The 26,076-nt window shown below is 45.9% G+C and overlaps 1 protein-coding gene and 1 long non-coding RNA gene across 2 annotated transcripts in view; one reads left to right on the plus strand and one right to left on the minus strand.

Moving 5' to 3' along the window:
• Positions 1-6,274, minus strand: LOC125101936 (uncharacterized). The gene is made up of 3 exons (XR_007127981.1): positions 6,185-6,274; positions 4,223-4,425; positions 1-755 (listed from the first exon to the last, which is right to left on the minus strand). It is a non-coding gene; the product is annotated as an uncharacterized LOC125101936 (long non-coding RNA).
• ST6GAL1 (ST6 beta-galactoside alpha-2,6-sialyltransferase 1) overlaps positions 6,244-26,076 on the plus strand; it is a 27,794-nt gene continuing 7,961 nt past the window's right edge. The window contains exons 1-2 of the mRNA XM_047732543.1: positions 6,244-6,829; positions 13,520-13,617. Coding sequence (XP_047588499.1) covers positions 6,244-6,829; positions 13,520-13,617 — 684 coding nt within the window. The remainder of the gene's footprint in view (positions 6,830-13,519; positions 13,618-26,076) is intronic.

Consider the following 26,076-nt stretch of genomic DNA (forward strand, 5'->3'; position numbering starts at 1 on the left):
TATTTTAAATTAATTAATATCGTTATATGGATGTGTATATATATTCTTTCTAGCAGATGCGGGTACACTAGTTTAACTGTTTCCCTTTTGCCAAAAGCTTAGTTGTTAACCTTAGATTTTCACCATTACAAACCACTTTCAAATTGAAAATGATTTTTCTTCTTGCCTGTGCATATTGCTTTATATATAAAACGCATTCTTTATCCCATTGTTCCTCTTCCAAACCTTACCACAACTGTGAAAGGTAGGGAGTCATTTCAATGCAGGGAAAACAAAATATGTTATCTTTTTCTCCTTTCAATTATTTATTGTCTTATTTCCTGCAAGTCAGAACCTCTTAATTCTATGACCTGGTTACTTTCTAAAAAGGTTAAGTTAATTTCTACTGCTCCCTCAAAATATACCAATTCTATTACAACCGGTTCAGTAATGAGTATTATCGTTTTGAAAACTGCTGTCTAATGGAAATTCTATAAACTGGCATCTTAGCATGCCAGTTGTCCCTTTTGGGTTTCTCTCAAGAGTCATCATAATTTATATGCTTGTTAATTATGTTTTCTATTTTGTGATTTGTCCATTCATGTGGAGTGCCTGTTTATTTTGAGATGCATTGACTCTCTTTACACTTTGCACAGCTGGACTCTTTTTTTCCTTTAAATTACAGCATTTTCTTGGAGACAAGTGGGAGTTTTCACGCAAGCGACTCTATCAAAGTTTTCTTTTATTATTTTTCTGCATTCTGTCAGAAGAAAGAGCTGACAAACATAGAATTCTGTTTTTAGCTTTCTAAAATTATATTTTTATAATATTTTTACATATTATATTTTTATAATTTATATAATTTTAATAATTTATATAAAATAATTTTATATAATTTTGTATATTATATATTTTTTCCAACACCAAGAGTAATTCATATAAATTTAGAAATTTTGGAGTATACAAGATGTTGTAAAACATGAAAACATTCCTTATTCTACCAGCCCAGGTTGCCTTATTTTGTTTTGTTTCTAGTCCTTTCTATTTTTCACATGTATATTAAAGAAAGTTTTTATTTGATTAGAATATTATATACAGTTTTGCAACCTATTTTTTCCAGGTAGTGTTATACTGATTGAAATTTCACATATCATGAAGTCTTCTTTGATAATAAATCATGGTCTAGAGTGTATTTAGGGATGATCTGAATCTTCTCTCCCCGAATTACTATTTATGTAACCAGTGACTGAACAATCCTTTCTTCCTAGATTGGCCTGTGATACCTGCTTTATCCTTCTAGCATGTTCTTATCTAGTATCAATCTAATTCTATGCCTTCTCTGCTATTCACAACCCTGAGCACAGCACCTATAATGGGCTCTTGTCTCTGTGTTTCTTTTTCTGAGCTCTCCAAACTTTCTGGATTGCACTGTAGTGAAGGCTAGGGGACTAGGAGAGGGGCCTATCCAGATGCCTTGTTAACCTTTAACACTGCCCCTTCTGGAAACCAGCTCTTACTTCTTGTTTTTTTGTTTTTGTTTTTTCTTTTTTGGCCTTTGCAGATGTTTTTTGATCATCCGGAGCAAAATGAGCCTTGGCCTCCAGACCCAATAAAGCAAAGATTCCTCCCATGGAGAATAGCAGTGGTTCTTAAAGACCTGAAGGGCCTACAGCCCCAGGGGGATTAGCCAAAAGCAGGTAAGGGACACGTGGAAGCATGCACTGTGGGGGCAGCAAAAAGGTCCACTTTTTTTTTTTTTTAAGCACATTTTTAAAAATTTAATTTCTTTTCAGTATAACTGACTTCATTGTTTATGCACCACACCCAGTGCTCCATGCAATATGTGCCCTCCATAATGCCCACCACCAGGCTCCCCCAACCTCCCACCCCCTGCCCCTTCAAAACCTCAGGTTGTTTTTCAGAGTCCATAGTCTCTCATGGTTCATCTCCCTCTCCAATTTCCCTCAACTCCCTTCTCCTCTCCATCTCCCCATGTCCTCTGTGTTATTTCTTATGCTCCACAAATAAGTGAAACCATATGATAATTGACTCTCTCTGCTTGACTTATTTCACTCAGCATAATCTCTTCCAGTCCCATCCATGTTGATAGAAAAGGGTCCTTTCTTAATTAAAAAATGGGGTAATGGAGTGTGCCAGCCACAAGTCACAGAGTCTCAAGGTCTGACTCCAGCTTTGCTCTTTTCTTCATGTATTTATTTAGTCCTGATTCAGGGAGGGCTGGGGACAGGAGGTTTGCCCATGTCCATAAACCATAAGTGTGAGATTTGAAGTTACTCTGTGATTCAGTCCACCCTTTTTGAACACCTCCTTTGTGCCAAGCCCTGCCTTAGGTACTGGGCATGTAGTGATGAGTAAACCAGGGCAGGAACGTTACTTTGAGATTTTCTTTCTGCGGCTTCAGGGTTGGCTTATTCTTTATAGGTGACAGTGTGGGTTGTTACTGGATTCTTCTAGAAGCCTGGTGGGGGTTGTAAGGATTTATTGATATCGTTGTATCTGTTCAGTAATGCTTTATTGAGTACCTGTCAATTTCGGGGACTCTGCTGGACACTGGGGTTTCAAGCATGAGCCAGGAGGAGTTCCCCTCTAGCAGGGGGTCAGCAGGAAAAGCTAGCATTGCTAAACACTAGAAATGAATGGGGACAGTGGCGCCTGGGTGGCTCAGTCCTTAAGTGTCTGCCTTTGGCTCAGGTCATGATCCCAGGGTCCTGGGATCGAGCCCCACATTGGGCCCCCTGCTCTGCAAGAAGCCTGTTTCTCCTTCTCCCACTCCTGCTGCTCAGTGGGAGGTTGGAAGCAGAAAGGTTACCCTCTCTGTTTGCCAGGCAAGTGGACAAGCAGCGCAAAAGTGCAGAGGCTAAGAGCCATCTGGAAAACCCAAAGCTTGATGTGTTTTCCCAAAGAATCAGGGGAGGAAGAATTTTCTATTCCTTTCCTTCAGTTTGGGCTGCTTAGAGGGAACTACCTTGGTCCCTGTCTCTTTAGAGCAGGTAGAGAGGGGGGGAAAAAGGGTCTTGAAGCTCTCTGTGTCTATGAGCTTCTGCTCATAGACACAGAGCCAGCCAGACGGTGCACTTGGAGCCTCAACAGAGGGTGCGTCAGGACACCTGGGGAGCTCCAAGGTGAGCTTTCAGATGAGTGTCCTGAGGCCAGGACCCTGAAGGCTAAGTCCTCTTAAAAGTGACAGAACTCTTGTGCCTGGCTCTTTGGAGGAGCTCTTCTTTTCTGGGACCCTCAGTCTTGGAGTGTAGGTGCTGGCAGGAAGGTGACCACCATCCCCTTCTGAGCCTTAGCTCCTAGACCTTGAATGAGGTCCCGCCTCACTATCTCCTGTCTCATTTCACTCCTACACAGAAAAGTTAAGTCCTGACTTTCAGCTGCACCGCTTCCCAATCACTCGTGCAACTTTTGAGATCAAATAAATAAATGATAAATTGATGTATTTAAAACCTCAGTTTTCCAACCATAAATGGAGCCAATACAATTTGCTGTGCTTTCGTGACAGGGTTTTTCTGGCTCTCGTAAGCCCAATAACCTTGAACGGGCTGCCTGAGGGGAAAAAAGTGCTGGCTGGGGAGGGCTGCAGCATGCCCAAGGCCAAGGGGGTTTTTCTGGGATTGTCTGGCCGTTTGACTTGCCCCTGTACAGCCCTTGATTCCTGAGTCCTATTTGGCCAACAGTGACTTTTCACTGTCTTTTTAATACAGAGTCCTGTCTTTCAGTGCAAAAACCATGAACTTTTGGAGTCAGACAGACCTGGGTTGGAATCCGGGTTCTGGCACTACCTGTTCATTTTGGAGAAGCCGTGTAACTCTGCTAAGCCTCAGTGTTTTCATTTTCTCCAGTCGGTCTGTGGATATCGATGCCATAGGGGCACAGTGACTATTAAATTAGACATTGCAGCTTAAGTGCCTGCCCCGTTGTAGGCACTGCTTCAATGCTCCATTCCCTTCTTGAGTTCTTTAGCTCTCATAGCTGAGGGATCAGCTGTGCTGAGTGAGGAAATGGAGTTCCTTAGTTTTCTGATCTGCCACAAGCCCTCTCCCCTTCTCATGACCACGCGTTTGAATTTTTCTCCCTCTGGGTACATTCTGTCACTTGCGCAGCTCAAGGCAAGCGCCCGTTATCCCCAGAGCCACCGTTCCTGAAGTCTGGGGTGGTGGGAAGCATCGTTTGCTCAGTACTGCCCATGAATTCCGGGAATGGTCTTGATGTCACTTACATTAAAGAGTCTCAGATGAAGACGTGAGCTTGGGTTGATGAGTCATGGCCTGTGTTCCATTCTGCCATCTATCTCTCCCTGTCCCGCACCCCCTCCTCATGGCCCCCAGCCAAGAGACTGCTCTCTGGTCTCTGTTCAGAACATTTCCTGTGCCTTTTCAATGACCTGGTTCAAACACCATTTCCGCTTGTCCTCCCAGCACTCTGTAAGCACACGAGAGATGATTCTACAGAAAATCTAGGTAGAGACAGGATTGTGACTTGTCCAAAGTCACCAAGAATGGGCGGGAACCCAGGTTTTGTGAATACCTAGTCCAGTACTCCTATCCCTTGTCCCGGATATCCTTAGCCCCGGACTCCATAGGAAGGAACTGTGGATCCCTAGTGGGTTTGCAAAACCCCAGGGGTGACTGCTTAGACTCATTACGGTAAATAAACCCAGTTATTTAGGAAAGAATTTAATGTTTTCCAAAAGGTACAGACATTGTTTGAGTTCAAAGTACTTCCATCTTCCATTCAATTACACAATAAATTCTGGGAAAACAAAGTAGAGCCGTACCCAGATATAAAGGGAACTGTGAGGCTCTATTTTTGTAATAAAATCCATTTGCCAGAACTTTAGCAGTTCTGTGCATGTTTATGTTGAAAAGGACATGTATTATGGAATCAAGTGTGCTTGGATTTGAACTTCAGTGCTGCCGTTTACTTAGCTTTCTGATGCTAGGCACTTCTCTTAACCTCTCGGAGCCTCGGGCTGCTCATCTATAGACATGGAGACTGTAACACCTTCCTGGCCAGTTATGGTCAGGCCTCGCTGCACAGCTCAGGGGGTGCCCTTCCTACCAGGCTATCATGTGCGTGGTGCTGGCTGGAGGTCTACATGACCGGGCCCTGGTCTAAAGTGAAATTAGGTGATGTAACATCTTAATGCTTGATGCCTCTTTGTTTTTATCTCCTTAATTGGTGTCTGCCGTCTTACCAAAATTTCCTCTCCTTTACCACGAGCCGAGGCAGCTTCCTGCCACCTAAATTCTTTTGGGCATTCTTGAAGGGCATTCTGTGAAGCCAGGTGTTGTGCTGTAAGCTAACTACTGGTCTTCTTCTCAAAGCAGGAGTCCAACCCTGCAGCTTCTTAGAGAAATGTGTCATGGGTCTGTGGTGCTGTCTGTGGACAGAGGTCTGGCAATTTTATTTTATTTATTTTTTTTAAAGATTTTGTTTATTTATTTGACAGACAGAGATCACAAGTAGGTAGAGAGGCAGGCAGAGAGTGAGAGGGGGAAGCAGGCTCCCCGCTGAGCAGGGAGCCCGATGTGGGGCTCGATCCCAGGACCCTAGGATCATGACCCGAGCTGAAGGCAGAGGCTTTAAACCCATGGAGCCACCCAGGCGCCCCAGGTCTGGCAATTTTAAAAGGATGCTGGGCACTTTAGGATTTTAGGGAGGTTGGATTCTTATGAGGTAGACCAGCCATCCTGCTCTTCCTTTTTTCTCCTAGTTTTTCAAGCCCGCATGCCATTGTTGAACAGACAGCATAAGGCCCCAGGAGCCTGTGTAAGCTGTAGTTCCCAACCTCACCGAGCTCAGGGTGCGGTCAGGGAGCTAGAACATGACAACACAAAACTAAGAGCTGGGGTGTAAAAAGGAATAGCAGGAGAATACAGAAAGTGTTCATGGCTCGGAGAGGAAAAGGGGAGTGTCTGAGGACTAAACCAAAACTGAGTTCGAATGTTTACTTCAGGTTGTTACAGGCTGCTGGCCTGGTGGGAGGTAAAGCAAAGGCTGGACGTGTGTCTCCTCACTCTGAATCCATTACGCAGCTCATCACCCCACCTCTTGCCAGGCACTACTTGTAGATTTTGTTCACATTGGTTTTGTTTTTTGGGTTTTTTTGTTGTTGTTGTTTTGGTTTTGGGTTTGTTTTTTGTTTTTGTTTTTGTTTTTTTGTTTTGCCTCATCTTACCTTTTCTAGGCTTGTTTTCTGCTCAGAACAGAGTGGCTGCCCTGAACACATCTTTCATTATGATTCACACCAACCTGAAAAGAAAGTTCAGCTGCTGCGTGCTGGCCTTTCTCCTGTTTGCAATCATCTGTGTGTGGAAGGAGAAGAAGAAAGGGAGTTACTATGATTCCCTTAAGCTGCAAACCAAGGAATTCCAGCTGTTGAAAGGTCTGGAGAAACAGGCTGTAACTTCAAGCAGCACCCAGAACCCCCCCAGGATCAACCAGTCCTTCAGCATTCCCCGGGGCCCAGCCAAGCCCAAGCCTGAGGCCTCCTTCCAGGTGTGGAACAAGGACAGCTCTTCCAAAAACCTCATCCCCCGGCTGCAGAAGATCTGGAGGAATTATCTGAATATGAACAAGTACAAAGTGTCCTATAAGGGGCCAGGGCCAGGCGTCAAGTTCAGCGCAGAGGCCCTGCACTGCCACCTCCGGGATCATGTGAATGTCTCCATGGTAGAGTCCACAGATTTTCCCTTCAATACCTCTGAATGGGAGGGTTTCCTGCCCAAGGAGAACATCAGGACCAAGGCTGGGCCATGGGGCAGGTGTGCTGTGGTCTCATCAGCTGGATCTCTGAAGTCCTCCCAGCTGGGCCGAGAAATAGGTGGGTTCTGCAGTGTTAGGGCCACTCTGGGCAGGGGGTCGGGGGGTGCTGGGTATTTGGTCAGGGCTGGGGAGAAGCACACTGGGCACACCACAGTTTCTACAGCCTTCTCATGGGCCTCAGAGGTACCCGGGGGGCAGCCAAAAGGGTGGGGATCCATCCAGGCTCTTGGTATCTTTATCAGTGAGAACAGCTTTGCTATTGTGTTTTAAATAGTGCTGTTCTGTAGAAGATACTGTTGGAAAAATGAGTTCTGCCTCTATCAGTACGCACCACACTGTAATTGACTTTTAAAAATTATAGAAGCACTGATTTCTCCTGTCTCTTCAGGTTCTGAAACTGTAATTTCATGGCTAGTTGAGGACTAATTATCTTTCTTGGCTTCAAACTACCCAAGTAATTTTCAGCCTTTCTGTTTGAGGATCATTAATTAGAGTAGGAATTCTTAAATTTGGGACTGTGGACCAACTTTAGGGAGTTCACGAATCCCTAAAGCTATGTGCCAAATACCTGTGAATTAGGTGTGCATAAAGTGTGTGTGTGTGTGTGTGTGTGTGTGTGGTAAGTCAGTCTGTACATTTTTCCAGAGAAAAAGTCTATAGCTTCCAGTCAATTATTCTTAAAGGTGTCTGTGACCCAAAAAAGGCTACAAGTCACTGTTCAGAATATAACAACTTGCCTTTTTTTTTTTTTAATTCTTCACAGTTAATAAAGATAGAAAGTCTCTCCATGTTTGTAAATATGTGTACAACACAGCAATGGATTTGCTTAAGGCACCCTAGTTCCCTTATTTTGAGAGAATGTGTTTTCCATTATTGTGAAATGAATCAGGCTAAAGGAAGCAAAGCACAGGAAGCCTCGCTCTTCTCACAGGCTCTGGAAGGTACTGGAGCAGGTGAGGTCATACATCTCCTGTTTTATTCCCTTCCTGTGACTGCCAGGAAAAATGATCTGAAACCAAGCTCAGGCTCTCAAAGGAAGAAAAGTAGAACCAAATTTGATTCTCTGGAGCAGGAGGAAGTGGTGAGATCACCTTTTGTGCCTCCCCAAATAGGCAGTGCTCACTAATCCAGACTGCCAAGATAACCGGCCCCGCCCCGACTTTTGCTTTTGCCTTTTTGGTTTCTTTTGCACTTTGTTTTCTAGAAGCGCAATGTGATTGGCTTTTGTTCATCTGTAATGGAACTAAGTTCCCTTCTTCCTCCTGATGTTTGCTCTATAATTGTCATGTTTCCAATATCCCCAGTGCTACTGGATCCTCTTCTTCGTGTTAACTCATCCCCAATGGCCTGGCCGGAGTTAAGGTTTCAGCACAGCCTGTTACATCTATGAACTGGAGCTACACTCTTGACTCACTGCGTGAAAGTCTGGAGTGATTTACATGCAGAGTAAAACAATCTTCTCCTGTAGACTACAGTTATAATTTCAAGGATGTACTTCCCTGGAGACTTTGCTCTTGAGACGGAACGAACATTGCACGTTGGCCTTCCAGTGTTCTGCCCTCCAACAGGGCATTCCCCTGGGCATTTAATCTAACAAATGTTTTAAGGAATTCGTTCATTCTTTTATTCATTCATGGAGCTTTCAACCACACAGAGCCAGAGCTTAGAATACAAAGGGGAAAGAGACAGGGAAGGCCCTTTGCTGAAGGCCTGGGAGTACCAGGCAGCGTGCCAGGCCCATGGCCTTTCCCCTCTACCTGCAATTTGTCCCGTTTCTTGTGAACTATTGAGTGTATTGGATGGTTTCAAATTGTGTGCTCTTACAAATTGTACTGCTAACAGGGTTTTTGTGCAGATGACTTAAATGCCTCAGGGGAACTATCCTCAGCTGTGGGGCTAGAAGACCAAAGGCAGATAAGTTTTGTGGCTCTTTTTGTCCATGGCAAAATTGTTTACCAGAGGGATTGGAATGATGGAGCGTGTCTCCAGCAGTCCCTCAAACCAGCGGGAGGTGGGCACGGCTGTTTTCAATTATTTTTAGTACATGTACCCATAAGATACCTTAGATTTGTTTGTGTTTTCATTTCAAACAATAGTGTTTTTCTAAAACATAAGCAGCAAGAGTCATGCTTACCGTGCACCTGCTGTGCTCCCAGCATGCCTTGCTTTTTAGTCTTCCCGGGAATCCTGTGATGCGGGGACAATTATTGTTCCCATTGAACTGGTGACCTAAGTGTTGAGGCTCAGAGATTACACAAGGGGTAAATAGCGGACTAGGACTTGAAACCGGGTCCTTTGACTCCACGGCCCGCACAGTCTTCCCCTCTGCTCTTGTGCCTGTAGTGGTTGTAGCATTATAATAAAATTTTGAGTGTGATGTTAAAACCCGTGATACTCTTGCTTACTTGCTCTCCTACAGGAAAGGAGAAGCACCTTCTGAGTTGAGGCAAATGCAAGAAGCAAAGCTGCATGGGGACAAAGGACAGAGTATGATGGGCTGGGATGTGGGGCCCTGCAGGGTGAAGGGGACTGAGGAGGACTAAGGCCAGAAAGCTAGGCAGGAGTCAGCTCCTACGGAATGTTGCCGGTCACAATCAAGACTTTGGGTTTCATTCTTTAAGCCATAGAGTCCTAGAAGAGTTTTAAATGAGCAAGTGTTAGGATTGTGTACGTTTTGGAGAGATTTCTCATTTCTCTGAACCCCATTGCCTATGGGGACTGCTATGTCATCGTTATTAGGGATTACTGCCACTTCTGGACAAGAAGTGCCAGGCCTGTTTGAGCAGTGATCGTGGCAGAGGGAAGAACAGGTCGGATTTGAGAAGAGACAGAAACTGGTGTCTAATTAGAAGTGACCTTGAGTGACAGGCAGGAGTCAGGGTTTCTAGCCTGGTAACAGGCCATCTCGTATCACAGGGGAGCATGCTTTCTCGAAGGAGGACAGGTACTGTCTCAGAGGTGCTGAATCTGAATTATTTGTGGATTTCCCTGAGTAGTTATCTATGCAGTTGGGTGTTTGATTCCCGGGAAGGGTCAGGTGGGGGGAGATGAGATTGAGGAATCATTTGTGCCGAGGTGACAGTTGTAGGCCTGGAGAGAGGGCTGAGGAGAAAGCCTAGGGAAAGTGTACATTTAAGAGACAGGGAAAAGCACAGGGAAGGCAGAGACATTCAGAAGGCCAGTGAGAAGGACCAGGGAGAAGCAGGTGTAGGACATATGATGGAAGGCAAGGGGAGTGGAGTTGGGGCAGGTTTGGGGCAGAGGGAGTTCTCGTGCAGAGTGAGGACTGAGAAGAAAGACATGTTGGGTTGTGGAACAATATGATTGTTTATATCAGGGAACAATATGATTGTTTATATCAAGGGTCTGCAGACATTTTCTGTGAAGGGCCAGACAGCAAATATTTTTGGTTTTGAGGAATATAGTGTCTCTCACAGCTCCTCAGCTCTGCTGTTGTCATGCAAAAGCAAACTAGGCCGTCATAAATGAATGGGCCTGGCTATGTTCCAATAAAACTTTATTTACAAAAATGGAGAATGGGCCAGATTTGGCCTTCAGGTCATAATTTCCCAGCCCTGATTTCTCTTATATCGATTTTTCCTAACCAGGACCAGAATTTAGCCTTCCAAATATGATTATATGATTCATTAAGCTACTTTGAAAATATTAAAAAAAAAAAACAAACCCTTGGTCTAAATTGTGATAAAATTTCTTTCATAACAATTTCCAGCTATTTAGCGTTACTTCTATACCCGCAGGCAGTGGATTTTGGTATACTGATGAATTTACTAAGGAGCGAATTCTGTTGAGTAGTCTAGGCATGGAATCATATCCTGTGCCTATAGTAGTGCCTTTATTTCTGCATTTTCTAATTTGTGTCTTTTTCTGTCCTCTAATTCTAAGTTCATCGAAAGTGGTGGCCCCCGTTTTCTGCAGCCTTTCCCTTGCAAAGGCTCGCTTGCTGGGCTCCCAGGACCTCTTGATTTCTCCTGGTAATTTCCCGGAGGCCCACTTGATTTCAGAACCTCTTCAGTCATCAACAGCAAAGGACAATTTGGCCGACAAGGATGTGCTCCTCTTTCTCTGTGAGGCCAACTTAATGGCATATTTGCAAGTTTCCTTTTTTGTCTGATTTTTTTTTTTTCCTTAAAATAAAGTCCAAACTTCATACCTGGCCTCCACAGCCTGTGTGGCCTGGTTCCTGCCAGCTTCTTTAGCGTCATCTTTTCTTCGTCTTCCCCTCACTCACTTGTCTCCAGCCAAGTCGTTACTGCCCTGGGGTGTCCTGACAGTGCTACCTCCTCCGGCTGGAATGTTCTTCCCTGGACCCTTCCCGTGCTCGACCCTCCTTTGGGTTCAGCTCCAAGGCGTGTCCTGAATCATCAGGGTCTCCAAAGGAGAGTCCCTCGGTGTCTCGGTCCCACCACTGGATTTATTTGTGCCATAACATCGGTCACGGTTTGTCATTATCTCAAGGGTAGGTGGTTGTATTTATTGGCTCCTTCCTTGCTGTAGATTGCAAGATCTTTGACAGCAGGCACTTTTCTTTCTTGTAACGGCCATTGTCTCCAGCATGTAGAACTATGCCTGATGGGAAGGAGATGCTTAATCCGTATTTGTTGAGTGAATAAAAGCATTTTATTTTCTTATGGTCAATACCAAGGGTGGATCGTCAGCCTCCTGTGCTGGGCGTTCTCCATTTACCCCTCCAAGCCCAAGCTCCTTCCTCCCTTTTCTGTCAGACTCTGTGCCCTGGGAGAATGAATTTGGTGACTGTGTCAGCTGGGCTTCCTGGCCCTTTGGCTTTTATTTGGCACCAGACAATAGATGTGCTACTCCAAACCTGAGAAGGAGGAGAGTGAAGTCAGTGTCCCTCCAGCTCTCTCCTTGCAGAACACTATCAGCTCCTGCTTTCCCTTGGCTCACAGTTTAGCCCCTTTCAAGCAAACTCTCTGTCTGAGGTCTGCTTTCTCTCCCTTTTCCTTAAGGCCAAGAAGTCAGAGGGAAGGAGGAAAGAGAGGATGGGGTATTTTCTTCTTTCCAGCTGGACCTTACTTAGCAGGAGCCGTGTTCCCCTTAGGGCCACCACTCCCCATGGGTGGCCATCTTCAGTTCAGGGCCCCTGCTTTTCTGGCCCTATCAGGTTTGAGGAGTAGTGGTGGCCGCTTTTGCAGCTGACCCTGTGCTATTGGCCATTCCTTGTTCATTTCTTGAAATCCTGCCTACAACGTTGTAAATAGTCCTTTTATTCTCAGCAACTCCATCTGACTTTGCCATGTTTTGGTCCGGGGATGCTCACATTAATAATTTGCTCACCTGTGAAACACGGAAGCTGACCGAGTGAGGCTTCTGATACATCTGCGTTTCTGGTGTGATTACTGCTGGTCACTTTTGAAGCCAGTGACTGATATGGACTGACATGTTGCAATCTAAGTTGTGTAAAGAGGCACCTTCTGCCCTCTTTGAAGTTCAGGGTACTGGCCCTGTAAGCTGATAAAGTCTGGACTATGTACATCCCATGTGACTTTCAAACCATTTTGATGAAATTTGTCCTAGGATTGAGATAGGGTTGTTTTTGTGACTAGATGATATGTCTAGAGTCCCGAGGTTTAAAACATATGTTAGAAATGAAATAAAGAGGGAGGCTTTCATCCCTTAATTCTGTGGGTACTTTTTTCCAAATCATCTTGTATTGAGCCAAATTCCACCCTGCCACCTTCTGATGTCACCTTTGTGAATGAAGAACTACCCCAGATAAATTTCCCACAGGGAGGGAAATAGAACAACAGAAAATTGGGCTGACCTCCCAAACTTGGGCAGATTTCAGTGGTGAGCCCCAAACTTGCTTGATCAAGTCAGGTTGGGATGAGCTCCTAGGAGGCTGGCTGAAGGTTGAGAGAGAACTTAAAAGTCAACTTAGTTCTCTCTCCCAGAAGATTGGTCAGTGACACAGAAAGAAACTTCTCCAAGTCTTCCAAACTCTGCTGAAACAGCTATAGGGACAGGGAACTAGAGCCAGGGAGTAAATGGATTTTTAAAAACGTGGTCTGTTTGATCTTGCCTGGATTTAGGACCTTGTTTCTGACAAAAGAGATTTTCTTTTTCAGTAGACAAATGGGGGATTCAGTTTTGATCTGTGAACTCCTTTTCCATCTCTGCCACCACCCAGGCTTGTGACCCTTCCCCGGCCTCAGGTTCCTAATGGCACACACAGGGCATTGTCTTGAAAACCACAGTAAATCCCTCTGATTAGCTGAGTGCTGCAAGTTCTCAGAGGGCTGTGGGGACTTTGCACTTGTGGGTGACACTGAGCTTATGGTAGCGTCACTTTTCTGACAGGGATGGAAGTATGACCTACTGGTTACACTAAGAAAGTATTTGGGTTGCTCCTTTGGTGACTGGGGTAGCGCGCCCATGTGAGGCAGTGCGCCCGCCCGGATCACCCCTCTGCCGTGCACAGGCTTGCTGGAGTCATGGAAGGGATTTCAGGGGTGCTTAATATGAGCCTCGTTAGCTTCTGCAGTGGCCAGGCAAGCAGGCAGTCATGCCCGGTCTACAAACTATGCCAGATTGCCCCTTACAAATATGATCCTTTCCCCTCTGATGGGGATCCTGATGGGATAAAGAGTGGGAAGTATGATTCTCTTGCCCCTCCCCTTCTTCCTGCCCTCTCTCCCTCCAGACCTTCCTCTATTTCTGCATGTTGCTGGTGCTCATCACCTCTCTTCTGTTTCCTTATGGTTTATAGATGATCATGACGCAGTCCTGAGGTTTAATGGGGCGCCCACAGCCAGTTTCCAACAAGACGTGGGCACGAAAACCACCATTCGCCTGATGAACTCTCAGGTAAAATTTCTTCTGTGCAGATCTGGAGTGAGAGAAAGACCACAGTGTGGGCTCTAATGTAGACCCCACCTACTGGGGGCACATCATAGCCGCTAATTAAGTCCTGTGACCTTGCTGAGTCCTGGAGTCCAAGACCCAACCTGGTGATGCATTCATGAGATAGCCCCCATGGCCTCAGGTAGCATTAACAGAGTTGTCCAGTGTCCCAAGAAAGGAGAGTTCTGCTGTCCCTGTAGCTGCCAGGTTTTTTCCCAGAAAACTGCATGAGGGACAACATGGCAGAGAATATGAGTGAGGGATGCTGGGAAAAGTAAGCGAAGCAATGAATGTGGGTGTGTTTGAGAAGCTGTAAAATAGTATGCAAGTACTGTGAGACCTCATCAACCAGTTGATGCTATGTGACATGGCATTCGAATTCACGTATTGCCTCATGAATTCCCCTTGAGAATTAGTTCCTGAAGTATTTCCAGGTAGCATCTGCTGAATTCTCAAAACTAATGGGGACTTGAGAAATACTCCTGCCACAAAGTTCTGTTAATAGATTTTAACAAACAAACAAAACAAACAGTCAAAACAAAACTGGGTGACACATATATCAAAACTAGCGCAAGAGGTCTGCAAACCCATTCACCTCACTCATGACCATCCGTGTTTATTGTTTTCTGCATAAACATGTAAAGCTTGGATGTTCTTCTGTCAATGTGCAGGCTCTGTACACTGCCTAGGACTCCATGGGCATGGAGCACATCCTGGGAGTGATAGTAAGTGCCCTTTCAGCACTATTCCAGTACACCCTCATTTCTCCCCTCCTCTGCCACAAGGCTCTACTTCCGTTTCACTGCCTGCCCCTCAGGAACTCACCAGCTGGGAAGAAGCTGCTTCTTGCATGGCCCAATCTCCATCTGAGGCCCATAGTCCTAGGAACCCTTGTATGAAGGAACTTGGATTGATGAACTTAAACTTCTTTGCAGGTGGCTGCCATCTTGTTTTCTTTTCTTTCTCAACTCCTTGATGATGATATCATTTTCTGTCACTATAATATCTGACTGAGTCGACTCTATGCTTTCAGTTCCTATTTATTATCCAACCTTACATTTGGGGCTTTTATATTACTTTTATTATAAAGTAGAAGAGGGCAGATTAAAAGAAATAGATTGGTTAGCAAGAGACTCTCTGGAGGACATGGCACCAGAGCTAGACTTTGAAATATGGGCAGGATTCGGAGAAACAGGAAGAGGGAGACATTCTAAGAAGTGGTATTGGCAGGACAGAGATGCATAGGAAATGAGGGAGACATCCAAACAGGTCTGACTGGTGTGGGGGTGGGGATGGATTTGTGTTGCCCTATAGAGGGAGATGAGGCTGGAGCTTCATGGCTGCTTGGACTCTGGCAAGTCTAGAAAATCAGGCACAGGAGGTGGGAGGAACTTTCCCTACTTTCTCCTTTTCCTTCTCATGCCCCAGAGAAATCCTCACGAAGTGCTACAGTGTAACCTCTAGTTCCATGTAAAGTGTTACCTGAATATCCACCTTCGCCTCCCTCCCTCCCTCCCTTTCCCCCTTTCACAAATATGGACAGTACGGAGTAGAAGGTGGTAGTCGGTACATAGATCTCCAGTCAGCCTGCCTGGGGTTGAAACCCTGGCTCTGCCTCTTAATAGCTGAATGATCAGGCGGAAGTCCCTTATGCCTCCATTTGTTCATGCGTGGAGAGGGAGAAGAGCAGTACCTTCTTCACAGCACAGGTTAGGAGGAGTGAGCCAGAAGACCATGCAGAGCACCGAGTACCCGGGACTTACCTCAGTGGATGATAGCTGCTCTCACGTTCCTGTGGGCCGTCACTCAGATAGGTTTGGGGGATACAGTGGTGAGCCCAGTGGGCTGGGCCCCTTCACGGACCACCGCCCACAGCTACAATCAGTCATCATGCAGAGAGATAGACAGTTGTAACAGAGAACTACAAAGGACAGGATTAAGGTGTTCCCACACCCCTAGGGGGAAATTTTCCCTGGTCAGGGATGTCAGGGGCCTTGAGGAGGTGAGACAGTCATGTAGGTGTAGAGGATGAGAAGGGCTAGGACCTCTCCTGAAGAGACCACAGCCTAGTGAGGCCACGTGTGGGAGGGGGCAGGTGAGTGTGTGGGGGGTGTGTGGTGAGCATGGAGGCTGAGGGTAAAGAGGAGCCATGTCCTGGTGCTGTGGTCAGGAGATAATCTCTGTGGCATGACCAGACTTGCACTCTGCAAACGTTGCTGGCATCCATCTGCTCGGTGATCCTGTGTCCATGGAGAGACACAGTCAGGAGGCTCTCGCAAAGAAGTGCTCACAGTTGCTGCACAGGAGAAATGCGGGTGAACGTGAGAACAGAGTGGATTTGCGAGCTATTTGGCATGTGTGGTCCAGAGGTGTTAGTGGGTCTGTGGCGAGGGGTGAAGGGAGAGGGGCCGCCAGTACTCTTGGGTTTCTGGCTGGCTGGCTGGAGTCAGTGGGATTACCAGTGCTTGGAGACATTTTGGGTTGTGTAGGCAAGGGTCAGGGAGGAGGGTGGGGTTAGAAACTGTGGTTCCAGATATGATCTGAGCTGCCCCGTAGATACTGTGAAGAGATGTCAAGTGGGCAGCTGATGAAACGGGGCTGGAGTTCAGTAGACAGCTCTGGGCTAGAGAGGAGAAGTTGCCAGTCATCTTTATCTGTGAGGCCGTGGAACAGCCGGGCTGAAGGAGAGCATGAGGGACTGGGTGTAGACAGAAATTCTACACAGGGGCTTTGGGTAACAGAAAGAGGAGGTTAGTCAGCACCCCCCGATGCTGCTGAGGCCCACTGAGGTGAGGACTGAGAAGTGCCATTCTCTCTTTGGCAACAGGGAGGCCATCGGTGACCTTAGGCAGCAGCTGTTTGGGAAAGCGGTGAAGCCAGAAGCCACACTGGAGCGCAGGGTCAGGAGTGTGTGGGGGAAGGCCACCGCAGTAGTTCTTTCAAGAAGAGCAGAAGAGAAGTAGGGCTAGGGCTGTGGAGAGTCGAGGGTTCCAGGGCCAGTTTCTGTTCCTTTCATTTTTTTTTTTTTTAGATTGGAGAGACTTGAGTACATTTAGAAGGCAATGGGAAGACAGTCACAAGAGGGCACATGCCATATGGCATGACAGATTCACATGCCGATTCACAGACAGAGAGTAGAACGGTGGTTTCTGGGTTCTGGGTGAGGTGAGGAATCATTGTTTAATGGTTAGAGAGTTCCAGTTTGGGTAGAGGAGGAAGTTCTGGAGATGGAGGGTGGTGATGGTTTTATAACAGCATGTATATACTTCATGTCCCTGAGCTGTAAACTTCAAAATGGTGGAAATGGTACATTTTGTTACATATATTTTACCACCATAAATTTTTTTTTTTAAGTCAATGGGGAGAAGCCAGCTGATAGAGGGAGAAACTGTATATATTGAAGAGAGGGGACAATAAGTGAGTGATGGGGAGGAGGGATTGATCCAAAGCCCTGCTGAGGATCAAGCCCCACGGGAGGGAGTCAGAAGGGAAGAAGGCTAAGAAAGGTGTAGCCAGAGGCCGTTTGTAATTTGTAGTGAAGGATGAAAGGGCTGCAAAGTAGGATGCAGAGAAAGGGAGGCCTTTTGTCAGGAGGCTGAGGGAGAAGGGTGTCCATAGAGGAGGTTTGAGCAAAGAAGGCCTGGCATGAGGAGAGCAGAGGAAGGAACCAGCCAGAGGAACAGAGCAGGAACTCCAGGCCATTCTGGCCACTTTGGGGCTGGAGAGTGTGGGTAAAGAATGGGTATGACCTCCAAATTGGTAGGTGGCAGTGATTAAGAAGAGAGAGCATGGAGGAGCCCTGAAAAGTCTCTTGGGTTTGGGAGGGTACCCCCTTCCTAGGCTCCTCTTCCAGGTGGTGAGTGAAGAAGGAAATCTCCATCCTGCAAAGATTTCATTTAAGGCTGTGGTAGCTTTGCCTAAGAAGCTGTCTTCCAGGTTGAGGAGAGAAAGCCCACATCCCATGCGTGACAACAGGGTGTCCTAATTAGATTTCGGTGGGGACCTTCTCAGATCACTCTCTGGGGCTTATCCTGAGACCACAGTGGCTGCCACTTGTTCCCTACTTCTTCTGTCTGAGGCCCATAGATATCTTATCTCATCTGACCTTTGGGACAATGCTGTGAGGTGTGATCACCAACCCCCATTTTCTGTGATGACACCAAGGTTCAAAGAGTCAGAGTGAGTTGCTCAGAGAGCGGCAGAAAGGATACAATAGAGGTGGGATTTGGATCAAGGTTGGTTTGCCAATTTTCTGGAAGAGTTTGTATGGAATTGGTATTCCCCCCTTATTTTTTAATGTTTAGTAGAGTTTTCCAGTAAAGCCACCTGGACCTATAATTTACCTTGTGGGAAGTTTTTTTAGCTAAAAATTCAGTTATGTTAGTAGATTCAGGTCAGGGCTGTTCATGTTACCTGTTCCTTCTTGACTGAACTTTGGAAGTTTGTGTCTTTCAAGGGATTTGTTCATTTCTTCTAAGTCATTGGATTTATTGGCATAAAGTTGTTTATAATATTACCTCATTATCTTTTTGTAAAAGATCTATTTATTTCCCTCATTATCCTTTTTAATGTCTATAGAATCTGATGTGATGTCTGATGTGATAGGAGATCCTTTGTGGTGATTTAAGCAATATTGGAATTCACAGAGCTTAAAAGGACCTTGAAGATCAACAAGGCATGAATTCATTCCAGAAGTTCTTGTTTGATCACCTGCCCTGTTCCAGTCTCTGTGAAGGGAGCTGGAATTCAGTCCACAACAGCAGTAAAACAGAGACAGATATGCTCCCTGCCCTTGTGGAGCCCAGGATCTTGTCGGGCATTTCATTTTCCAAAGGAGATGGCCCAGGCTTGGGAACAGAAGGTGGCCTGCACTATGCACAGAGGGTAATGGCAGGCCCGGGACAGGATGAAGGCCTCCTTACAGCCGGGTCAGGCTTCCCCCTGGCTCTCTGCTGGCACCTTCCCCATCCATGTCTCTCACTCCCCTCATCCTAATTGCCCATCTCACTCATAGCCTAGTTCTGCCACCAGGACCTTTGGTCTCCGAGAGGACGCACGTTTGTCTGTTTTGTTCACTCGTAAACCCAAGTGCCAGGACCAGTGCCCATTATGTAGTAGATGTGCAATCAATATTTTTTGAATGAAGTAGAGTCTAGAGAACCTTCTGCTCGCTCAGTGGATGCCTCCAAACTTCTCCAAATTCTTAAAAAATTTTTTTGAACTTATTTGGAAATACTTCGAAACTTTCAAAAAGTTGCAACAATGTCTACTACAAAGAATGCCTGTATACTCTTTATCCAGAAGCACTTACTATTTTTACCCCATTGCTGTATTATCTGCTCTATTCATTCTTTGTAATATTTTTTTTTTCATCTGAGAATAAGTTGTATATATCATACATGTTAATTCCTAAATACTTACTATGTTATGTTAAAACATAAAATGTTTATGTTCCCCGCCCCCTGCCAGTTTGTATGTTGAAGCTCTAACCTTCAATGTGATTATATTTGGAAATGGGGTCTTTGGGAGATAAAAACATTTAGATGAGGTCTTGAGTGTGAGCCCCCCGTGATGTGTCTGCCGTGTGAGGAAGGCGGCCGTCTACAAGCCAGGACGAGCACCCTCACTAGGAACCAAATGTGCTGGCACTTTGACCTTGGACTTCTCAGCCTCCAGAACCATAAGAAGTAAATGTCTGTTGTTTAAGCCACCCAGTCTATGGTATTTTGTCGTAGCAGCCTGAGCTAAGATTTTTTGGTTCTGAGAGGAGGAGTTTTGCTATGACAAAAACCTAACAATGTGAAGTGGCTTTGAAACTGGGTAATTGGTAAAAGGTGGAGGAGTCTTGAAGGACATGCTAGAAATATAGGTGCTAAGGGAAATTTTGATGAGGGCTCAAAAAGAGTAGAGGAAAGCTGGAGAGAGAGCTTCTGTCTTTTTAGAGAATATGTAAATAATTGTGAACGGAATGTTGGCGTAACTATGGATAATAAAGGCCCTTCTGGTGAGGTCTCAGATGGAAATGAGGAACATGTTCTTGAGCAATGGGGAAAGAGTGATCCTTGTTCTAAAGTGACAAAGATTTCGTCTGAATTGAGTTCTAGTGTTTTGTGGGAGGTAGAACTTGTGAGTAAAGAAACTGGATGATTTACCTGAGGTTATTCATAAGTTGAAGGGACTGCCTTGGCTTCTTTTGTGAGGTGTGAGTAGAGAGAAATGAATTTTAAAAAAAGGAATTGTTTAGCAAAAAGGAAACAGAGCTTAAAGATTTGGAAAATTCTTAGCTTATCTATATGGCAAAAAAAAATGAGAAAGCTTGTTCTGAAGAGGAAACGAAGGGGTGGCCCCAAAAACATTTGACAAGGAGATTGGCAAGGGTCTGAACCAAGGACCTACTCAAACACGCCAGCAGAAACACTGTCAACACTGTCAGCTTGAGCTGAAGGGGATGGATATGGGATGAAGTGGAGAAAGGCTGTGGGCCTCTTAGGTCCTATAGGACAGGACTATAGAGCTCTTGGACTGTGAATGGCATTGTTCTTCATGACAAGAAAAGCATGATCCCGGGGCGCCTGGGTGGCTCAGTGGGTTAAGCCGCTGCCTTCGGCTCAGGTCATGATCCCAGGTCCTGGGTTCGAGCCCCACATCGGGCTTTCTGCTCAGCAGGGAGCCTGCTTCCTCCTCTCTCTCTGCCTGCTTCTCTGCCTACTTGTGATTTCTCTCTGTCAGATAAATAAAAAAAAAAAAAAAAAAAAAAAAAAGCATGATCCCAAAGGAGATTCAGAAATCGTCAAGGCTGCATCCTTATTTTCAAAGATCCTTATTGGTTTTAATAGGCCCAGTGGTAGCTGCTCAGAGGCACAGAGGTGGGATCGCTGCCCCCGTGAGTCCATAGGGCACAGCACTGAATCAAAGAGGAATCTTCTCAAGCCTTAACATCTAGTGGTATTTACTTTGCTAGGCTTTGGACTTTCTTTGGACCTGTCAGCTCTTTCTTCCTTCCAGTTTCTTCCTTTTGTAATGGGAATGTCTATCCTATGCGCCTATGAGCTCGGCATTCAAATTGCCTTGGATTTGGTCAGTAGGAGCTCCATGAAGCTGGCTCTTGTTTCCCTGCCACGTGCATGCCCTCATCATGTTTTTTCTTTTAACACTGGTATCTTCTGGCATAACAAGATATTCCAATTCATTTTAATCTGTCGTGTCTTAAATGCTTCCTCTTTATTAGTTTTATCAGGAATATAGGTATACACAGTGTTCTGGATCAGAGACAGATTTTTTATTTCATACTTTACAGTAGATAATGAATGTACTCTAGTCTCTCTTTGCCCAAACTCCTACTTCCAGGGCAATGCAATGAGAGTCAGGTCAATTATCCTACAGGACTAACCAGATACCCCCCAGGCAAGGGACAAAAAGTAAGTGATCTCCCCCGACACATGCACTGCTTATAAAAGCAGGAGGTGGCTGTCCTCTACCCCCCCCCCCCAAATGGCCCCTTCTTACTCCAGCCCTTTAGAATATAAAGCCACTCTGATGTGAAATGAGAGATGTCTGTAAATTCCTGGGCCTCTTTCCTCCTGCACTGGTCTTCCCAGTCCCTTAGCATATCTCTGTATTAACATAGGGATGATATTTGGGCTATCACCATTTAGCTTCTCAGGGAGATAAGAGAAGTTTTATTAGGTTTTAAACCCGAGCAGAACAATTAACTAGACAAATAGCTCCAGAGTTTATACTGACGGTATATGAAGAGTTCAGGAGTCTAGGGCTTTTTGGAGCAACACTGAGATATGGAGGGAAGTTTTATTTCCTCATACTAACCTACCTTAGCTCTGGGATATGTCATTTTTCTCCAAGGAGTCTTGGCTTTTTTAAGTAAAATTGGTATTAGAAACCAACATCTGGGTGTTGGGTGGTTCATGCCTCCTACTGAGGTATCTTCACTTGTTGGCCCTTACAGCCGGGAGAGCTAGGAAACAGAGCACATATGTACACATATGTAAACCCGTACACACACGGTTCAGGTACATGTGCATCCGTATGCTTACTATACACATACATGCACCTGCGTGTGCGCATAGATTCCTCTGCGTAGATGCGTGCGTGTGCCTGCTGACATGCCTGCTTTGGCAGTGACAGACCCTGACCGAGTTCGGTCTGTCCACATAAGGTATCCCTTGCCTTTCCCCATTCTATATTTGTACTTGCCCTCTCCCATAGTGAGAATCCTGCTTCTAACACCTTCACCCATTTCTTTATTTGCTCACGTGGGTGATACCCCTCAGAGAGTTTGAAAATTGCTTTGCACATCTCTCCCTCCAGCAAACGTAGCAGAGAGAGCTCAGGCTGGGTTTGCTGTTTTCCCCCACACCCTGCCTGAGGCTGAGGTGATGCAGCCACGTGATGGAGCCCTGAGTTACCTGGATACATCCTTCTGTTCCTCTTCACTGAGCTTGGGGAATTCATTTAGACCTCAGCTGTATCCATTTTGTTTCAGTTAGGGGGTTTTCTTTTCCTCCTTCTTTTTATTTAATTTATTTATTTATTTATTTATTTATTTATTTGACCGATCACAAGTAGGCAGAGAGGCAGACAGAGAGAGAGAGGAGGAAGCAGGCTCCCTGCTGAGCAGAGCCCGATGTGGGTCTCGATCCCAAGACCCTGAGATCATGATCTGAGCCGAAGGCAGAGGCTTTAACCCACTGAGCCACCCAGGCGCCCTCCTCCTTCTTTTTAAATGATGCAGAATATTAACATGCTCCCCAGATTCAGAACTCTCCAGGAGCATATAACCGGAGAAATGTTAACTCCCTCCTAGATTCCTGCCATCTGGTCCCACCAGCACCCGTGGTGGGCAGCCACCTGCACTGTGTTCTGATTTGTCCTTCTGTGTTTGTGTTTGTCAAGACAAACAGATGTACATATGCTTTCTTAATTCCCCTTGTTTTCTCACACAGAATATAGTGTGTGTGTGTGAGGGGGTGTCTATAAGCTCTTTCACACTGTTTCCCCTCAGTATCTTCTCGAAATCACTCCCTGTCAGCTCATAGAGCTCTTCCTCTTTCTTTGTCATAGCTGTGTAATACTTCTTGGTGGCTCAGTTTCCTAGCTTATTCTCGTAACCTCTTCTGTTTGGACATTTAAGTACTTTCCAAGTTACTACTACTACCTCTTCTTCTTCTTTTTTAAGATTTTATTTATTTATTTATTTGTCAGAGAGAGAGAGAGAGAGTGAGAGAGAAAGCACATGCACAAGCAGGTGGAGTGGCAGGCAGAGGCAGAGAGAGAAGCAGGTTCCCCTCAGAGCAAGGAGCCCGATGCGGGACTCAATCCCAGGACCCTGGGATCATGGCCTGAGCCGAAGGCAGAAGCTTAACTGATTGAGTCACCCAGGCATCCCCAAATTACTTCTTCTTATACTTCTTGGTTCTTTTGATGACTTCCTGGGATGCTGGGTAGAATCAGAGGCCCCTCTGATTTGGGGATTTGGGGTTTGTGATGGCTTTCCACTTGAGGTGCCCTTCTCTCTGTCAGAGAACCTGTTTCCTATCCCGGTCCAGTTTACCATGGTCAGGCCTTCATTTTTCATATCTACTCAGGACCTCGACCACCCTCTGTTTGTCTTCCTGTGGCACTAACTAGCTTTGTCACTCTGGCAAGGCTGCAAGTCTGGCAGCTGGAACACAGACTGTTTCCTCATCCCTTACTGTTCTGAAGGAAGGTTGTTTGGTACAGTGGGAAGAGATCAGACAGGCCTTGATTTGTATCCTAGCTCCATCCCTTTCCTATTGTGTGAACCTGGGTCAGTTATGTAACTTCTCCGAGCTTCCTTTAATGCCCTGTTTGGGGCTGGGAAATACTGTGAGGGATATACGAGAAGACTTGGACTTGGATTGTTGTGTGAGTTTAACAAAGCAGCTAAGTCTAGACTCTATAGTTACCAGTGTCCACACACACACACACACACACACACACAGACACAGGGCATATTTTGTTTCTGACACCTGCCATAACAAAATGCCACAAATGGGGTGGCTTATACAACAGAGATTTATTTTCTCACAATTCTGGAGGCCAGGGGTACAAGATCAGGGTGCCATCAAGGTTGGATTCTGATAAGGGCTCTCTTCCTGGCTTGTGGATCCTTCTCGCTGCATCTTCACATGGTCTTTCCTCTGTGGACGTGTGGAGGGAGAGATCTTCAGGGTCTCTTTTCTTATAAGGATATCAATCTTATCAGATTAGGGACCCATCCTTGTGACCTCATTTAACCTTAATGATCTCCCTGAAGGCCCTGTTTCCAAAAGAGTCACATAGGGGGTTAGGGATTCAACATAGGAATTTTGGTGGGAGAAGGGGGGGAACAGTTCAGCCCATAACTGAGGGAAAAAAGATTTGGGAAGAAAAAAGACCAACATATTCATACAGGTGATATCTGAAGAATGCAATGATTGATGGTTGTTTTCTTATTCTTTTTTTTTTTTTTAAAGATTTTATTTATTTATTTGACAGACAGAGATCACAGGCAGGCAGAGAGGCAGGCAGAGAGAGGAAGGGAAGCAGGCTCCCTGCTGAGCAGAGAGCCCGATGTGGGGCTCGATCCCAGGACCCCGAGATCATGACCTGAGCCGAAGGCAGAGGCTTTAACCCGCTGAGCCACCCAGGCGCCCCTTGTTTTCTTATTCTTGTATGTATATAGATGTGTGTATTCTTGTCTCCTCTAACTTTCTGCAGGGAGCATGTGTTGCTTTGTGACTGGAGAGAGGACTTTAAACAGGTTTCTATAACAGCACCACCCATCTCCCTGGTGTAGCCTTTTCCTGGAAGGTGTTCCTTGGGGCTCTGTTGCTGTGGCAGTGACTTACTTTCCTCATCATGAGGCTCCTGGGATCCCTGAACTCAGGTCGGACTCTGCACGAGGTCAAGCACAGGGGCATTTGAGAAGACCTTGATCTCTCCCCAGTGCCTTGTGCTGCAGCTGGGGAAAATGACAGACAGAGATGCCATCCAGGCATGGCTGGCTGCCTGGGCATGGCCTTGCAGGGCAGTCCTGTCCTATAAATAAGGCACCTGAGCCTGGAGAGGGGAAACAGCCCTCCTAAGAACACAGAGCACTGCCCCACTTCCCCAAGCAGTTTGAGGTTCTCTTGTGTTTGAGGAAAATTTGTACATGTAATGTAAGGGCCACCAGAATGAGTATGGTAAGTTCAGAGCTGTGTCCATTTAAACTTGAGGGGTGCTGGCTAGCTTCTCCCCTGTCCCCACATAGGTCCTGGCTATGGTCACTTTCTGTTCCTCCTTGGGATAAACTAGCCCTTACCATCACCCCTTCTCGGTTTCATGCTTTGTCATTTGCCTCATCAAGTAGCTCTAGTGAACACCTCCCTCTCTCCTCCTCCCTCCAACCCCCCGTATGTTGAGAATTGAGGGTGGCTCAGGCCTCATTTGTGTGCTCACTTATTCAAATGCCTCATGGTTTATGAATACAGCCCTGTGAGGAAAGAAAGAACACTGGGGAGGAGCCAGTCTCTAGACTCTGGTTCTGGCTGTGTCCCAAGCTCCCTTGGAAGCCTGGGACAAGTCTCTCTTCTCTCTGGACCTCAGTTTATCTACCTGAAAATGACAGACTTGGGTCCAGCCCTTGAGGGTCTTCCAGCTGTGACTTACTATGACTCAGACAAGAAGCAACATTCTCGTGACATGCCTATGTCCCTCATCAACTGCTTTCTTTGGCCTGTCCTCCTGACACCACGGCTGACCCACCCTACCTGCTTTGTGGGAGGCAGTGCAGTATGTAGGTCAGAAGTGTGGACCCTGGAGACCTCCAGTTCAGACCCCTGCTTACTAGCTGTATGGCTTGGGTGAGTTTCTTAGCATCTCTGAGTTGGTTTCCTTATTTATAAGATGGGCATATTAATAATTACCTCCTGGGGTGGTTGCAAAGATGAGCTGAGATCATGTATGAACGTAGCTGGCTTGGAATAAACATGGTCAGATGGCATCTGTCACTCTCACTGTTGTTCTTCATTGACGGAAAGGAGAAGACTTAAGCAGCTCTCAGGATTTCTGTGAAGCCACAGATGCTGGCAATGTCTTAGGGTGCCAGAACTTGCTGCCACTGGTCTCTTTCTTGTATACTAAGAAGATGACTGGAGAGGAGCAGGAGACATTTTAAAAATCCCAGTTATCTCTAATTCTCTTGAGTGCACACACATCACCAGGCATTGGTAACACTGGACAACCTGCAGTTCCCAGACAAGCTCCTCATGGTACTAAGTAGAATTAGGTTTGGCTGTTTGGGACAGCAACACTCTGCCCACCCCTCAACACAAGGTTAACAAGAGAAAAATGTATTTCTATCCCGTGTGAAAGAAGTCCAAGGGTGGACATCCCAGAGCTGCTGTGGTGTTCCAGTGTGTC

The sequence above is a fragment of the Lutra lutra genome, chromosome 1 (assembly GCF_902655055.1).
Source record: "Lutra lutra chromosome 1, mLutLut1.2, whole genome shotgun sequence".
Classification (NCBI taxonomy): Eukaryota; Metazoa; Chordata; class Mammalia; order Carnivora; family Mustelidae; genus Lutra; species Lutra lutra.